The sequence below is a fragment of the Chrysemys picta genome, chromosome 14 (assembly GCF_011386835.1).
Source record: "Chrysemys picta bellii isolate R12L10 chromosome 14, ASM1138683v2, whole genome shotgun sequence".
Taxonomy (NCBI): Eukaryota; Metazoa; Chordata; order Testudines; family Emydidae; genus Chrysemys; species Chrysemys picta.
The window spans coordinates 40,772,146-40,790,067 of record NC_088804.1 but is presented as its reverse complement, the minus strand read 5'-3'; the positions used below and the strand labels follow the sequence as shown (position 1 = coordinate 40,790,067).

General features: G+C 42.2%; 1 protein-coding gene across 13 annotated transcripts in view; it reads right to left on the bottom strand.

Annotated features, from left to right (window-relative positions):
- Positions 1-17,922, bottom strand: part of ZC3H18 (zinc finger CCCH-type containing 18) — a 61,935-nt gene that overhangs the window by 22,668 nt on the left and 21,345 nt on the right. For 7 of the 13 annotated variants that reach the window (XM_042852086.2, XM_042852085.2, XM_042852087.2 and 4 more), the window contains exons 4-9: positions 16,782-16,930; positions 16,403-16,495; positions 15,455-15,612; positions 12,686-12,718; positions 9,193-9,319; positions 7,559-7,857 (exon numbers count right to left, since the gene is read on the bottom strand). In XM_042852086.2, the coding sequence (XP_042708020.2) occupies positions 7,559-7,857; positions 9,193-9,319; positions 12,686-12,718; positions 15,455-15,612; positions 16,403-16,495; positions 16,782-16,930 (859 nt within the window). The remainder of the gene's footprint in view (positions 1-7,558; positions 7,858-9,192; positions 9,320-12,685; positions 12,719-15,454; positions 15,613-16,402; positions 16,496-16,781; positions 16,931-17,922) is intronic. The other 6 variants (XM_042852088.2, XM_065567324.1, XM_065567327.1 and 3 more) reach the window with 1 other exon arrangement.

Sequence of the window (17,922 nt, the reverse complement as noted above, 5' to 3'; positions counted from 1 at the left end):
TGAAGTGTACCTACATTTTCATTTTTGAAAGAGGAAACTTCACCTTTATTATTTGAAAAGAATTATTTTCTAGCAGGAAAGTAAACTTTTAAAGTGGCATTGACATCAGCACTCATTCTCCAGCAATGTACAATGAAATTTTACAGCAGGAAATAAAATCAAAGGACTGTTTGGAAGCGTTTGTTTGAACAGCCATTAAGGTTTAGTAACTTAATATAAAAACAAATATAAAATTAAGCTCTGTATATATGTTTATTACCAGACTTTTAAGTCTCTTGGTGTGCTATGGGAGATTAATGACTTCAAATTTGGTGATCTGCATGTGCAATTACCCAGTTCGGGTGCAAGTGTGAAAGTCTGGTCCTTGCAGTGCCATCAATTATAAATGTTAATGTGCCACTGAAACGGATGGGGACAGCTTGCATTTCTTGGAGCATTTCAGGCCAAGACAGAACTACGTCCATCATGTTTGGAAGCTTTTCTTCAAACCCACAAAGGACAAACTTTAAAATTCAATAAAGCTGATGCTTTCATTCTGTAGAATCTGAATCTCTCACCGAGACTGGCATAAATATATCTAGGAAACGGGACCTGTCTTGCGGGCTGGGTATTTGACACGTTAGAGCTACAGCCTTCTCTGTTGTGGGGGTACAAGTGAAAGTGTCTAGTCACTCTGCCTCATTCTTTACAGTAATTTTATCAGAGCGGCACACATTTTTTCTAGTAATTCCAGCTTTGAACAGCTACTACGAGAAGAATGTACTCCCTTAGGTCCACATTCAAGTCACACAAGCTACTTGCTGATCCCAGCTTACGTTCACAAAAATCTTTTGTTTTTATTGTGAAAGTGGTGGACAAGCCTGCACAAGTAGGAAGGCTTTACAGGGATGCTAAACATTAACAAAAGCTACAGTCAATGGAAGAGTTTTCACTGAAATCTTTTAAAAAGTTTCATTAATTCTAAAAAACCATTTCTCTGCAGCAACATTGCAGCAGTGTGCTAGTGCATGAACTTGACCGGGAGACAGACTTAATAAAACTGACACTGACTAGCCGGTCTTCCCTGCGTAGGCTAAAATAGAAAGTGTCAGAGAAAACAAATAGTAACAAGAAAACATTTTATAAATGATCATTAATATTCTACATTTGTCAAAAATGTGAGATTTTTAAAATGGAGTGGTTAGAAGTTTTTAATCTAGCAGTGCTTTAACACGGCAGCTAAGATTACTCACAAAACAAAAAGGAATGTTAGATGCAAACAGCAGCCCGTCATACAATTTTGTATATTAGGATGAAATCCTGTTACGGACTACAATAAAATATTGTGCTGCATTTCTGAGATAATGCCAGCTGTTATAATACACAGTATCTACCCAGAAAGGACACAAAAGCAATTGAAATCAAACAGCAGTACAGTTGGTTAACCAACACCTATTAGGAAAGATGACACTGATCGAGGAGCACTGAAAATTATGAACCTTTCTGGCTGAATGCCAGCTCTGACAGGTTGCAACGGCATATGTCTCAGTCCTGAATCACGCTCAGTTTGCATTGTCTTATTTTGAACCACTCCCTTCTGGGATCAGCCCTATTCTAACACTTTCCGGTTTGCACACTGTGGGTGACCAGATGCAACTGCACTGGTTGGTTCTAAACTCGGAAAGTTATACTATTCTCTAATGCACCCACCAGAGAGAGTAACCTTCACGATACAAGTTATTTTCATCTCGGATCACAAACTAGCTCAAGATTTCCATAAATGTATTTTTTGGGGGTGATAATTGATACTGAAAAAACTCTGGGATTTTTTTTGGAGGGGGTGGTGTGGGAAGCTGGGTGGAGGACTTAATTTTTGGCCCTGCAGTATTGAGAAAATTGATATGAGAAGCAAAAGGACACCAGGAGAAATCTATGGCCAGCAGAATTAAAGGACAATAAGGAGTTTTTAAAGATACTAGGAACTAAAAGAATCCTGACAATGGTATTGGGTCATTACTAGATGGAAATGGCAGAATTATCATCATGCAGAAAAGGCAGAAGTGTTCAATAAATATTTCTGTTCTGTATTCGGAAAAAACAGATGATACAGACATGTCATATATGACGACACTCTTTCCAGTCCACTGGTATCTCAGTAGGATGTTAAACAGCAGCTACAAAAGTTAAACATTTTAAAATCAGCAGGTCCAGATAACTTGCATCCAAGAGTTTTAAAAGAGCTGGCTAGGGACCTTGCTGGACTGTTAATGTTGATTTTCAGTAAGTCTGGAACCGGGAGACGTTCCAGAAGACTGGAAGAAAGCTAATAATTTAGAAGAGTGAATGGGATAAGCCTGTATAATTATAGGCCTGTCAGCCTGATGTTGATCCCGGGAAAGATAATGGAGCAGCTGATACAGAACTTGATTAATAAAGAATTAAAGAAGGGTAATATAATTAATGCCAGTCAACATGGATTATGGAAAATGTATTTTGTCAAACTAACTTGATTTTTTTTATGAGACTGCAAGTTTGGTTGATAAAGGTAACAGAGATGATACTTCCGTAAGCCATTTGACTTGGCAGTGGATGACATTTTAATTAAAAAAATAGAAAGACAAAATGAACATGACTCACATTACATGGATTAAAAGTTGGCTAACTGATTGGTCTCAAAATGTAATTGTAAATGGGGAATCACTACTGAACAGGCATTTCTACTGGGGTCCCACAGGGATTGGTTCTTGGCCCTACGCTATTTAACATTTATATTAATGAGCTGGAAGAAAACAAAATCACCACTGCTCAAGTTTGCAGATAACACAAACTGGAGGACTGGTAAACAATGAAGAGGACAGGTCACTGGTACAGCATGATCTGGATTGCTTGGTAAGATTGGCTCAATCAAACGGTATATGTTTTAATACAGTTAAACGTAAATGTCTACATCTGGGAACAGAGAATGCAGGCCATGCTTACAGGATGGGGGACTCCATCCTGAGAAGCAGTGACTCTGATAAAGATTTGGGAGTTGTGGTGGATAATCAGCTGAATACGAGTCCCAGAGTGACACGCTGTGGCCAAAAGAGCTACGGCAATCTTTGGATGCATAAAAAGGGGAATCTTGAGGAGGAGCAGAGAGGTTATTTTGCCTCTGTATTTGGCACCGGTGTGACTGCTGCTGGAATCCTGTGTCCAGTTCTGGGGTCCACAATTCAAGAAGGACGTTGATAAATTGGAGAGGTTTCAGAGAAGAGCCACGAGAATGATTAAAGCATTAGAAAACCTGCCTTATAGTGATTAAGCTCCTTAAGTCTATCTATTTAGCTAAACAAAGAAAAGCTTAAGGGGTGTCTTGATTACAATCTACAAGTACCTACATGGGGAACAAATATTTTAATAATGGGTTATTTAATCTAGCAGAGAAAGGTATAACATGATCCAATGGCTGGAAGTTGAAGCTAGACAAATTCAGACTGGAAATAAGGTGTAAATATTTTAATGGTGGGAATTATTAACCACTGGAACAATTTACCAATGGTCATGGCAGATTCTCCATCAGTGGCAACTTTTAAATCAATTTTAGAAAAACATCTAATTGCTCTGCTCTAGGAATTATTTTGGGGCAGTTCTCTGACCTGTGCTGTACAGGAGATCAGACTGGATGATCACAATGGCCCCTTCTGGTGTCTTGGACTCTAAGAGGACATCATTCAATATTTGCTTTTAGTCTCCAGTTTAGAAAAAGGGTTATAACGATCCCTGGTGGTGAAGACTGATGTAACGATTCTCAGCAGCATCTCCATTCTCAACTACTCCCTTTACTGCCAGGGGGGAACTGCACCAGACTCCAATATACTTGAAGTGTCATATTTGTTTTTACATTTCTGGCTGTTTGATCTTCAAATCCTCTTCCATCCCTCTCAATTTCCATCTTACATTCTGCTGGTCATAGTTTCTGTTCTATTAGCTTCCTTTAGGGAAACTCCTGTGTTAACGCACTGAATGCCATTTACTAGTAATTATAGTTGTCCTTGGTACACCTATGGCAAAGATCCTTACTATTTCAATAGTTACATCATGCTTTCTGGCATGGTCTCTGTGGAACTGGGCTTTCAGAGCTCTTTAGTCACTAATGAGCCAAGGAGAATTATTCATGTTCCAGCTGGATATGGGAATCTGTTTATTATGCAATGTCCGGCTTCACTGCTGCAGCACCTGCCAGAGTGCTACCTGATGATTGCCTGCATGAGGAATTTCATACAAGCCTGGAACTCCAATAGTCTTCAACATCAAAAAGCCACGTGACAGAGGGAGGCACTGAATATCAGCAGCCAAGAACTAGGAAAGAGGCTGGAATTGCCCACAGGTTGTGATTTAACACATTAGGGAAAGCACAAGAGTCTATAAATAAACTAAGAGCACAGAATAACTTCCCCTATGAGGGAGAGGCATTCAGGTTAAAGATGAAGCAATTGCTAAGATGTTACATATTAAACTTTGTAAATGGTTTATTCATAGAAGGGTAAAATTAGAAATCAGTTCTACAAATAGCGCTGAGTTATTTGTATGTAATGGAGGTAGGGAGTTGGTGAATTCTTATTGGGGCAGTATCACGAGACGCCAGGTAGAGTTTAAAGGGCTGGCAAAAATGTGTAAATTGAGCAAATTTATATAAATATGCTCACGTTTTAGATTAGAACCACACTTTAAATGTGTGTTGCAAACAGCAGTACACTGTAGCAATGTCCACATGGGATGTTACTGCACCGCAAGCTAGTGTGCTGTAGTCACACACTGGCTTGCCGAGCAGTAATCTCCTGTTTAAACAATCCCTAGGATTTAAACTTCAGCTTCCTTTATTTTATTTGGTTTCCTGCCTCTCTCTTTCTACTGCCAATAAACCCAAACCCTCGTAAATGTAACAGAGCTAGTGGCTCAAGAGTAGAGTCCGAACAGCAGAAACTGGGGATTTGACTGCTTACATAAGAGTACTTCTAACATGCAGGAGTCTTCAATTGGAGCATTGGAAACAAGAGAGAGAGATTCTCAGCCACCAGCTTACTGTTAAATAGTCCTATTGCTTCACTCCAAATACGTCACCTTGTAAAACAGTGATCACCCTTCATTTGAGGGTTTAGTCAGCTTTTAAAGCCTTAAATTTTACATCTAGACTATGTGCAACCATGTAAACAGCACAACCACCACTTCATTTCTAGCATTTGGGGAGGTGATTTGGTTTTGGTTTTGGTTTTAAACCAACCTACAAATGAAGCCAACACAAGTTCCTGTTTGGTTTTCCCCATAACTTCTGGTAGAAGCTTTGCTTGACCTTTATCTATGTATTTCTTGTAATTACTGGCTGAGACAGGAGTGGGTCTGAACAAGTAGATTTGTCAATCAACAGTTCCTAGAAATAGCAGATATTGAGCCAAAAGCAATCAGATTATTGGAACCCTTTGGATCTGTGTGCTTTGTACCAGATGAAAATAAGGCCAGGAATACCCACAGCTTCCCCTGCTGTATTTCTTTAGTTATCAGATACAGACCTATCTGGTTTAGAGAGTCAATATGTAGTTCACAGATCACTGTGAACCACGAGAGGTTGTTCACTGGGAAAAATCAAATCCATAAGGTGTGTAAAGATCAAGAAGAGTACCACAAGACCATGAGCCTAAGCTTCCTGCTATGGTGATAGTGTCCACTATTCAGATCCACGAACGGTTTTGAGGACGAGGCGGTTAATTGAATTTAAGGTTGGTGAAGAGTGCCATAGTTATCCCCAGCAAGTCCTTGGGCAGCAGTGCTGAAAGTTTCTACTTGCTGTCCTCCTCCTGATTTGGGGCAGAACTACCTCTAGCGCCACAGAAGGTAGTTTAGTCTCCATGGCGCCATTCAGCCTGTAGTCTCACATCGGTGCCCGTGGGCACAGTCATTAGATCAGTCATGACAAACAAGACCAACACTGGCATTTTAGAAGAGAGGTAATCAACTTGCATCATGAGTCAAACAATTATAGATGACAAGATCTTTGCCATCACGGACCTAGCGCGAATGTGAACAAGCAGCCTAAGATGAACAAGTGGCCACTGAGGTAATTAAACTGCATATTTATATTCAATACTTCTAACATCTGTGTTTTAACTGCAGTTTTTTATATTAATATAACCATATTGATAAGACACTTGAACACTTAGTATTTATTAGGGATAGTAGAAAGATTCTTAATAAAGTGTTTTCCTGTTGGAAAATGGGATTTCATTTAAAAATACATCAAAATTTTCTATCAGGAAAACCTAAAAGTGTTTCATTTTGGGTTGGGTCGACATTAATCTCTGCACCTACTTGAATCACAGCAGTACTACGTGGGAGATGTAGTTCTGGGTCACTCATGGTCTCTATTCACCCCTAGAGGCCCAGCTCCTCAGATGGACTAACTCTCCCATGATGCACTGCAGTCTCTAGGACTGAGGCACCATTGTGGCTCAGTCACCCGGAGAGATGGGAGAGACCGCAGTGCATCGCAAGAGATGCAGCTCTGGGTCCCTCAGGCATCCATTTCCCCCATGAGCCTTGCTCCTTGACTACATCTCCCACCCATTTCCCAAATATTTCAACATTTCTGAATTGAAGTTTTATTGAACTTTTAATTTTGCAAACGGTTTTGATATTTTATTTTTTCCCTGACATAGGATGAAAACAGGTGTTGCAATATCAGAATTTCCCAAGGGATGAAAATTCCATTTTCCCCCCCGATCAGCTCTAATATTTACATAGTGCTTTATAGTTAATCCAAACCCACTTGTGAGTTAGTGTAGGCAGTAATGTAGTTGACGGATTGGGAAACAGGAACATCGGAATTCCCATGCAGGATCTAGTACTCTGTCTCTGACTGTGGCTAGCACTAGAGGTTTCAGAGGAAGGTGCAAGAAACCCTGCAACTGGCAGATCTGAGTAAACAGCCCTCCTCCCCGCCGGGAAATCTTATCCTAATTCATAACAGCGATTGGCTTAATCCCTGAAAATTGAGGCTTTACATGCCTTCCAATCCCCTTTTTGTTTTTAGTATTAACTAGAACGCTGGATATTTTTGTTATTTTTAAAAATGCCCAATCCATCCTGGATTCTTGCCAAGAGTCATTTGCCAAGGCCACAGAAGGAGCCGATGTCAATGCTTCCATGTCCTGTGCTCAGCCAGCTAGACTTCTGAGAGGCACATTAAACTCAGTTACCGTGGCTCTGGACTCCACAGCTCTATACAGTCTAGACTCCTCCCAGGTACGTACCAAAGACACCTTGAACACTTCCACCCAGAAGTTCTCTTCTCTATGTACAGCCTGCAATGGTGAATGCCCTTGAAGCTCTAATCTGATGTTGCTTTAGCTCCATTTACTGGCTGGCAAAGCATATTCCCTATGGTTAGTGCACAACCCTTGGAACTACTGCTTTTCCTACTTAGGGCAGCAGACAATAGAGATCCAAAGAGCATACATCCCCTCTCCCTGTTTGGTGCATCTCTGGTTAATCCACAGTTAAAACAGTACCAAACAAAACCAAGCATCAATAAAGGAGCACATACCTTGGCGGCTGCGGTGACCTAGGTTTTGGTTTTTCTTTTTCCTTTTCACGTTCCCTCTCTCTGTCCCGGTCTCGATCTCTGTCCCGGTCTCTGTGTTGTCTGTCCTTTTCATCTCTTTTCACTCGCTCCCTCTCTCTCTCCCACTCTTCTTTCCTTCGCTGGCGTTCCTTGTCACGCTCCCGTTCCCTCTCTCGTTCTCTCTCTCTCTGTCGTCGCTCCCGCTCCCGTTCTCTCTCTCGTTCCCGTTCCCGCTCCCGCTGTCGGTTCTCTCTTTCCCTTTCCCGTTCTCTCTCTCTTTCCTTGTATAAACAAAACAAACAAAGAAAGACACTTTTACATCACTTCCATGGTTACATCTCCTCACTAACGAAAGTGTGAGGTTTTAAAGTCTCAAATTGGAAACAATTATACTAGCTCGCCAAAGTTACAGCAGGGCATCAGGGGGACAATTGGAGTTTGTTTGCCGTAATGTTTCAGAATTACTTAGGACCTGTATAAAGACCTAAAACACAGCATCAGGTTCATCTAACTTCACTAAAGGCAACAGAGCCATCAATGATGAACATGGTCCATTATCTAGAAGGCTTCCCTTGAGAAGAAAGTAATGTGTATGTGGCTGTTCACCTATCTTAGGTAGAAGATCACACTGCCTCACGTTGCTACTTTGACCCATCAGCAATTCCTAAATTTTGCAAATGAGCAGAATAAAAAAAAAAATTGGATGATATAGCACCAAAAATTGCACTGAGGACTGGCCACTTTAAGACTTCCGTGATGTTCAGATTAGAAAAGTGTTATTTGAGTTTACAGGGAAAAAAACAGCTATTGCTGTTATTTTGTATAACAGATACAGCTGAAAATCTTAGCGTCGGGCAAAATTAGTTCTCACTACCAACGTGTCCCAATATAGCCTTTGGAATACGGAACGGAAATAAGAATGTTTTCAATGAAAACACTCTGACCTTTCATTCTACAAGCAAGTCGGGTGCAACAATGTAACAAGGAGATTCCCCCTGGATTCTAGCGGCAGACCAGTCAAAGCTGCTGCCTCCCTCATCTCAATGCAAAGTGACCACTGTAAGCAACGCCCAATTATAGCAATGGGTATTACGTTTCTTAAATACCCATTCATCCTGGTGAGAGTCTACTTGTGTACATAATACACACGCCCATATCCATCCGTCTCTTTCTGTCCCAGCGGACAATGCTCATGCAGACTGGTCTTCATTCAAATCCCTCCTTTAGACTCACTTCTTTGCAAGGCCCCCAAACACTACCCCCATCTGTCAAATGCCTTCTCCACTCCCAGATGTAAGTGACAAAGGATACCAAACTAACTCCTTCAGCTGGGTTGTGCCACTAAGTTCTGCCTTATCTAAAAGACAGAGTGTGAACTCAGTAGGCCAGGGCCAGTATATTTGTCTTGTTCAGTGCTCTGCACATTACCAGAACTTACTTAAATAATGAATGATTTAATCGTTTTAGAGATTAAGGAAAAGACTTGTCTACACAGTCTGCCAAAAGAGGAAAAAAATCTAATGCCAACATACGTCCTATATGGTAATTGAAAACAAACGTATGTGAAGTACCTGGAGGAAGAGAGAGTGCAAAGCTTAGGAGAGGGTGCATGTTACCTTACTTACTCGGTAGTTACGATATGGGTCTGGGTCTGTGTATTGCACCCTAAAGTTTTCATATTGCCCACCACGCCAGAACCGTTCTATTTCATAATCGTAATAGGGATCTGTATAGGAATCAAGCCTATATTGAGAAAGGGGAGAAGATTAAACAGGTAAATATCATTTGCACATTAGGAAAATGGTTGCATTTATAAATGAAAATGCTAAGCATATTGACAGGGGAAAATATTCAGAGATTTATTACTGTATAAAATGGTTCACTTATATGTATCTGGGGAGAGGTTCAGAAAGCCTCTAAATATTACAATAAAACAAAACTTAGAAAAGCATTTTCTCATAAACATACATAACTCTACAGGTCAAATTCTGCTCTCAGTTCAACTGGGGTGAATCTAGAGTAACTTCATTTGATTTCTACAGAGGCTACTTCGTATATATTTATGTTGGTGTAACAGAGCACGATTCCCCCCCCCACCCATTTAGAGTTTAGCATATTTTCTCCCCAGTACACGTGTAACTCCCACCAAGGGAGGTTACCCATGGACATGGAAAATAGGACAGACCCTGGAGTCTCCTACTGCTGTGTCCGCAGAGGTGATGTGTATATGACATTTGTGAATGTACCAGGAACAAGCATGTTGGCAGAGCTTTCTAGTGAGAGAAAAATATGCCACATGCAGACACTTTTCTTATGGGGTGAAGAGTCTAAAAGCCACCAGTCCTCTAGTATGCAAAGCTTCCTCTGTTAGAACAGCTTTACTAATACTATCTGGTATCTTTATGACATGTACCCAATAATAACTAATCCTTGCAAATCAGATGGCAGGTAGCAAGTATTATACTCATTTTAGAGATGAGAAAACGGGTACAGAGTTTATTTTACTCCGGGGGGAATTCTGCGCCACTGTGTACACGCAGAATTCATGTTCCCCAGCAAATTCTTTTTTCTTTTCAGAAAACACATTCTGCCGGGGAGGTGCTGCAATTACACCTTTCACATACCAGGGATTGCTGTTGCACCAGAAGAGGGCAGCTGACTCAGGGCCAGAGCAGCCAGCCATGGAGAGAGAGGAAGAGAGGCTGCTTTCCTCACGGTACCCTGTCCGCGAGGCTAGATGAGGAGGCAAGGGATATTGCGGGGGGAGAGACGGACAGCACAGGGCACATGGGCTGCTGGGGGTCATATAGACTGGAGTTCAGAAGGGTGTGGGGGAGACAGATTGGGGTAGGGGCACAGGAGCTAGTGGGGTGACAGGGACTGAACAGGAGTGGGGGTGCACGGTCACAGAGTAAAAGAGGGGAGAGGAGTGGCTGAGTGGGAGTGCATGGGGATGTGGCAGATGTGCCTGACTGAATGGGAGAGGCTAGGGGTCAGCATGGGGGAGGCTCCCCAATTCCCTAACAATTCCTCCTCCTCCCCCCTGCGGAAAAAACCCCGGTTCCATACTTTTCCCAGCCACACCCAACAACCCTCCAGGTTCACTCCCAGACTCCGGCACAGCAATTACTTCCCTCTCCCTCAACTTCTCCGTTACCCCGACTCCCCCCAGCCTTTGCACTGCTTCTGGGGGGTGCAGGAAATGCAGTTCTGTATTGTACTTTAAATTAATTACTACTAAAAGTTCTGTTATAATATGCCTAGCAAGGAATCTATTTGTCAAAAAATATTTCTTGAATCTTTTTTGCTGTTACAGACGTACATGCTGACAGATATTTTGCAATAAATTACAAAAATAATTGAAACTGACGTGATTATATTGTGTTATTTTGGCAAATAAGATATGCAGAATTTTAAAATATTATGCATCGAATTTTAAATTTTTTAGTGCCGAATTCCCCCCCGGCGGAAGGGTTCAAGTAACTTCCAAGGCCACAGGGGTCAGTGGCAAAGCCAAAATTAGAAATCAAGAGCTCTGTCTTCCAATCCCATACTCAGTTCAGTAGCCCGTACTGAAAGATAGGAAGGGTAACACCACCATCACCATTGACACGCCTCGGTAGAATATAAGTGGCCAAAAAGCTAGGGCAGAGTGAGATCTGAGTGCTATCCTGGGAGCCAAGTTATTATATATATTTATTTCCACACTTCTACATAGCTTAAGATTTCCACTTTAAAGATGCTGATGACATATATATTTTGTGACAGACCCAGACCAGTGGGGTACAGGAGTCTGGTAGAGGGCGAATATACTGGTCACTGGATGAGTAGTTTTCTGTTCCCTGAGTGACCAGAGCAGGGGCTGCACTAGAGGAATCAGGAACCTGCTAGAACCAGTTAAGGCAGGCAGGCTAATTAGGACACCTAGAGCCAATTAAGAAGAAGCTGCTAGAATCAATTAAGGCAGGCTAATCAGGGCACCTGGGTTTTAAAAGGAGCTCACTTCAGTTTGTGGTGCGAGTGTGAGGAGCTGGGAGCAAGAGGTGCAAGGAGCTGAGAGTGAGAGGGTGTGCTGCTGGAGGACTGAGGAGCACAAGCGTTATCAGACACCAGGAGGAAGGTCCTGTGGTGAGAATAAGGAAGGTGTTTGGAGGAGGCCATGGGGAAGTAGCCCAGGGAGTTGTAGCTGTTACAGGAGACACTATAGACAGCTGCAGTCCACAGGGCCCTGGGCTGGAACCCGGAGTAGAGGGTGGGCCCGGGTTCCCCCCAAACCTCCCAATTGACCTGGACTGTGGGTTCTCCCAGAGGGGAAGGTCTCTGGGCTGTTCCCCAACCAACATGGTGAATCTCTGAGGCAAGAAAATCCGCCAATAAGTGCAGGACCCACCAAGATAGAGGAGGAACTTTGTCACAATATATATAGAGAGCGAGCGAGATACCTATCTCATAGAACTGGAAGGGACCCTGAAAGGTCATCGAGTCCAGCCCCCTGCCTTCACTAGCAGGACCAAGTACTGATTTTGTCCCCGATCCCTAAGTGGCCCCCTCAAGGATTGAGCTCACAACCCCGGGTTTAGCAGGCCAATGCTCAAACCACTGAGCTATCCCTCCCCCCCACCAAACTTATAATACAGCTCCAAATTACAGGTACCAGGTACTGAATTCAGTTCTAGATTCTTGCACCGCTAGCAGAGAACAGGTTCAGTGACTCATGGTTTTCAGGAACAAAAACAGAAAGGTATTTTAAACTACATCAAGGGAGAAATGGACTTTTCAACCCAGCCCCACCCCAATGTTCTCCACTCCCTTCCCTGTAAGGTATTTATGTAAATTTGTATTTATAGACACATACACCACTGTTTTGCCTTCTAGGTGTATTTATAAAATTAAGGACATAACTTCAAATTTTATAATCTGCTACCAACAAGTGGCAGCATCCAAAAATGAAAATATATACAATCAATTGATCAGCTGCAGCCAACCTTGTGACAATTGTCTGTAGCCTAAGAAATTTGAAAAAGCGAAACAGAAGAAAATTAAGGGAACATTGTCATTTTCTCACAGAAAATGTTGGTACAGCATTGAAATCAGAAAAAAATGACTTACCCATAGTTAACATTTTCTTTGACGTCCACCTCCCTATAATTTTTTAAAAAGAGGAAAAAAAAATCATGAACTATTTAGCCATCTTTGAATGTCACAAAACAATCACGCTATCAACATGATGATCTAAAAATTCAATAGTTAGGATTTACTGCGCTAGGTTACTTGGCTCTTGCAATGATTAAGGGCTTAAAAATTGCTGACATTTTCCAACTTAAATTTAATGGCTCAACATACAAAGCTTGCTAAGGAGAAAATGTTATTTCCTATATCAATCTGGTTACACAGAACTGTTCCTGAATTAACTGGATGATCACTTTTTCAGGACTCAATTCATACTAGTTTTATAAATTCTGTTCAACTCTGCTGCACACAAGTAAAATGTTAAACTGACGATGTTTAAGGAGAGTACAAGTGGCTAGCAAAATGGGGCACTGATCTTGATGGGGTCTCTGCTGAGTACTACTGCAATACTGTAAAATAACCACCTGAATACTTGTAGATTTAAGAAGATAGGTTTTACACAATGTTAAAACCCAGGCTGAAATTATCCATCCAGGCTTTGTCTATTTAGATATTTAAGAATCTGCAATACCTGCATTGTAGTTAACCTGTTAATAATATTAGGGACAACATGTACTGGTTACATATGAAAGTTTTTCAGAATCAGATAGGGGGGCATGGATCAGTGTTCATGTTGTGCTCCCCATCAGTACCCATCCCGGGCCAGGGAAGCTAACGATCCAACCAGTGGACCAAAATTTGGTGATGAATCCTGGTCACATGCCACTTAAGGAACATCGCAGATATGCTAAGGTGAGAATCAAATAAAACCAGGTTACCGAATGACTGATGTTAGCTTTTACTGTATATAGGGAGTTACTGTTCTGCAACTACCTGCAGAATTGGGTGCATGGTCCCTCTCATAGTGAAAACGTGGAAAAGGAATTGTGTTTAATTCCAGGGCAAATCTGCGCCTAACAACCAACCAGTTTCATTTGCCCCTCTTATGTTTTCATTTCCTCCACAGTCAAACTAGCTGGGACCAAGGCTTGGCAAATGCATTCTTATACACTGAGGGGGAGTGGGAGTGTGTGTGTGTGCGTGCGCGCACACCAGGGCTTACTCTTTGGTTCCTACAGAACTTATGCGTTAATTTTTTTAAATGATTTTCTAGCCCATATGATTTAAAAAAACAAACAAACAAACAAACAGAAAAAAAACAGAAAACCAACTCCTAAGGGTGATTGGTGTCATATTGCCTGCTGGAGTCTACAGCCAGCCAGCCACACTGGAGAGCTGTGAACTGCTTCCAGTCCCCAAAGCAGGGTGCTGACTGATGCTTCCATCACTCCCACTTAGTTTTACCTCACAAAAATCCCGCAGGTTTGACGTTTCAAACATTTCCCATTGCCCAAAATCTTCCCACTCTGCAAATCCTGACTGCATGTAGGTTAAGTCTTCTGGTTGGTGACCTATCAAATGATTAATCAAGGGCTGGCTAAGATGTCAGAGGCTAATCTAGTGCCATGCCAACTATGATTGCTGCCCTTAGACCAGTGCTTCCCAAATTTTAACAACCTGTGAACCCCTTTCACTAAAATGTCAAGTCTCGTGAACTCCCTCCTAAAATGTCTATTTCCAGGGATTTTCTCCTTTACCTGAGTATAAATTATAAAAGCAGTGATCTTGGAAATAAAAAATTTGTTTTTATGACATGCTTATTACATACTATTTCTTATTAATTATTTATCATTACAGTATTTTTATTACATTATGAAAACGGCAACACTCTTCCAAGAACTCACTTTCGTAGCTTGTATCAATTTGAATAAGCCTGTTATAAGACAAGGCTCCTATGTTTCATCAAGCAGTATCAGATGTGAAACAGCATGAAGGGATTTAAGAAGCCAACTCAAAGAGTTCCTCCTACACAAGCATTCAGGTCTTGAGCAGTTCAGGCAAACAACGCACGTTACAACAAAGCTTAAACTTGTTCTTCATAATATTAAAAACAATCCTAGCTGCCTAGTTAATTTTAAAAACAGCAAAACATATCCACCTCCCTTTCCATTTCTTATAAGGAGTCTTGAAGTTTAAATCTCCTCAGTGTGATAGATACGCCTGCTTAGCTCTGGGAAGTCCAGGGTCTCCTGGCTGCTGGCCCCGTGCTGCCCGGGGTCCCTAGGGACAACTCTGTCCGCCACTAGGGAATTTTTCCCCCCCGAGAACCCCCTGTAACATTTTGCAAACCCCCAGGGGTTCATGAACCCCAGTTTGGGAACCACTGCCTTAGACTTGCAGTGTAAGCATTAACCCAGTCAAGATGATGTTACTGCTGCTCTGATGATGCAGGGTATTGGTGTGTGTACACACATGATATTAAACTTTTTAGTGTATGTTTGAGTTGTGCAAATACCAAAGGAACACAAATCACTGGCCCAAACTAACATGACAAATTCAATAGGCAACTAGACAATCAAATTGGCATACTAGGCTCTGAAGAAACAAGAGCAAAGTACTTGGAAGGAATAAAGCTAAAAAAGCATAGAAGGAAAACTGGTTTTGAACTAGGACCAAGCTGAGGCATGCCAAGTAATAGTAGAGCCTATGGTTTTTGCTGGCGTGCGTCTGATGTTACATAAACGTGGCTAATCTTCAGAGGGCTGTGTATTTCTACACAATTGGAGCGAAAGGTTAACTGCAAACAGACATGGGGGGATTACTATCCACTCCAAAAAGCAAGGATGCAAGCACAAAGCCACATCTTACGCTGGATCTCGGACATCTCTAGTGATGCGATAATTCCAGTCCCGGAAAAATTCATTTTCTTTGTCGAATTCACGTTCATCTTCTCCAATGGTCACCGTAAACCGCTTCTCCTCAAAATCAGGCTCTTGTTCTTTTCTCATTGTCGCCTTTTTTAATACCTGTCACAAGGCACAATAAAAGGCTTAAGGAAGCAACAAGTTTGAGGCATGGAGGGCAAAGTTCAGCTTACTAATGGCACATCAGCCCTAGTGAGGGACCTGCTTCTTAATTAACCTGTCCCTCTCCTATACAATTCTCACGAACAGTTAGGGTTTGGATATCTACTTGAAACAAGACGTAATATTTCACTATCCTGTTAGCTCACAAAGATTAATCAGACAGCCAAATTGGTGGGATCACTAAAAGGCTCTCAAGAAAGTTAAACCCACAGCTTCCTAGCTGAACAAAACGGGGTTCACCCTGGCAGCACCACAGGAAACAGCAGAGAGGCAATAGCACACTGTACCAGCTTGAAAACAGTTCTGCTGTATTGGCGGGTTGACTCCGGTGTCCTGGGCCCTGCTCAGGAGCGATCTCCACTGGCTAGTGCTGATGGGAGAAAGAGCTGGAAACCAGCTCTTCTTGACCAGAGTATTGCCATGTTATACCACACGAAGGTGACTGTTGGTTAAACACACAAAACAGACTCCCCCAAAGAAAAAAGGATAAAGTTACACATCCCACCAAAAGGTTCAAGGTTAGTGTCACGGAAACATCTTACAAATCAGACCGAAAGTAGCGGCTACACCCTCAGACTCTTCTTAACCGTCTCCACCGAGCAGAGGAGAGACCACTGAGAGACAAAGTCATTCCCAGAGGCTTTGACTATATTGTCCTTCTGGCACCAATGATACCCATAGGCTGACTTTGAGCGAAAGAAGTTATTGTAGTTCTTAAAGAATCCTTTACCTCTTTAGCATGCCGGAGTCCTCTCTCCCAGGCACTTTCTGTTGGAGGGTCTGGAGGGGGTGGGGGCAAAATTTCATCAACGACAGGCGCACCCTGTTAGGAAAATGAGAAGGAAAGGGAAAAAGACACAGAACTAGTTGGAAAATTGTGCTTTGTGAATATCCAGGTGAAACATCAGCAGGGCACACTTGAAAAGTTATTGCCATTTACTAGAGGTTGTGAAAAGCGCCTTCTTAAAACGTATGCATCCCACAAGAACATTTGATTTTGCTAAGTTAACGGCCCAAATTTAACACAACCGTCATCGCCTGCAATGTATTTGCAGATCTAAACAAGCAAAAAACACAGAAGCCGCAAATGCAAAGCGATGTTTTCATACCCAAGGGTTTGCTGGCATCAGTGGGTGAGGGCCAATGGGAGGAGCACCATTGGGTGAGAAAGGGTCTGGTTTGGAGATCAAGGAGTAGTTCCCTTTGTCGTTCACACCAGGATGGATAAACCTACAGTTCATTCCCCAAGTACAGTGACCTGTGAAAAAGCACAGAAATCTCATTCAAACGCTGCACAGAACAGTCAAACACCTGGAAGCTCTGGTATCTTGTTCAGCTCCAGAACTACCTGAAGTCTTCCAGGAGAGAACAACTCGGATTTTCAGAGACATGACCTTTCTTCTTCCCACCTTGGTTCACAGTCACTTGCTTTCAGGGCACCCGGCAAAGCCTTTTTGCCTGGGCTTTCCCTGAGAGATGAATTCAGTTGGGATCATGGGTGAGCGAAAACCTGAGACACTTACTCTGGTAGGGTGGGAGGGCTGTCTATGTAGGTAGTGATCCAGAGAGTTTTGTGTGCACTTTTATAAGTAAAAAGTGCTTAAAGCATAGTTAGGAACTTTTATAGCTCAAAACTAAATAACCCGGCAGGAAGTTTAAAGGCATCAGTCTGAGTTACATATACAGGCCAATGGCGGGGAGGAAAAATATAACTCAAACTCCTCTAATAGCTGATTCTGCACAGGAGCAGGAGAAACATTCTCCAGGGTCCAGAGACAAAATTTAATATCAGCTCCTCTGAAAGTCCACCTATGATGCTGCAGTGGGTTAGCTGAAGTTATCGTACCCATGGGGAACTCAGGTGTTTGTAATGCAATACGGATATGGCCTAGTTCCTGGTCTGAATTTAGCTCAGATTAGTAGGTAATAGAACTTGCTTTTCCTTTTAGCTGCTCACACAAAATCATTTGATGGACCTTCAGTAGAGATCCTGACAGGTGTCTGTGTCACACAACCACCACTATAACTGCAACCTTGATTGGCAGTCTCAGCATTAGCGATGAAACGTTAATGGGACACACAAATTTAACCACCTTCTCACCCCTAAAGGTGGTCCCTTCAAGTCAAGGTGGAGACACATTGGCAGGACAACACACAAAGGAAAGTTACATTGACACTGCCTGCGTTGTATCAATTCTGTGCTAAAGGGGCATTCAGTCTCCAAGGCTGTCCATTGCCAAGACACTAAGT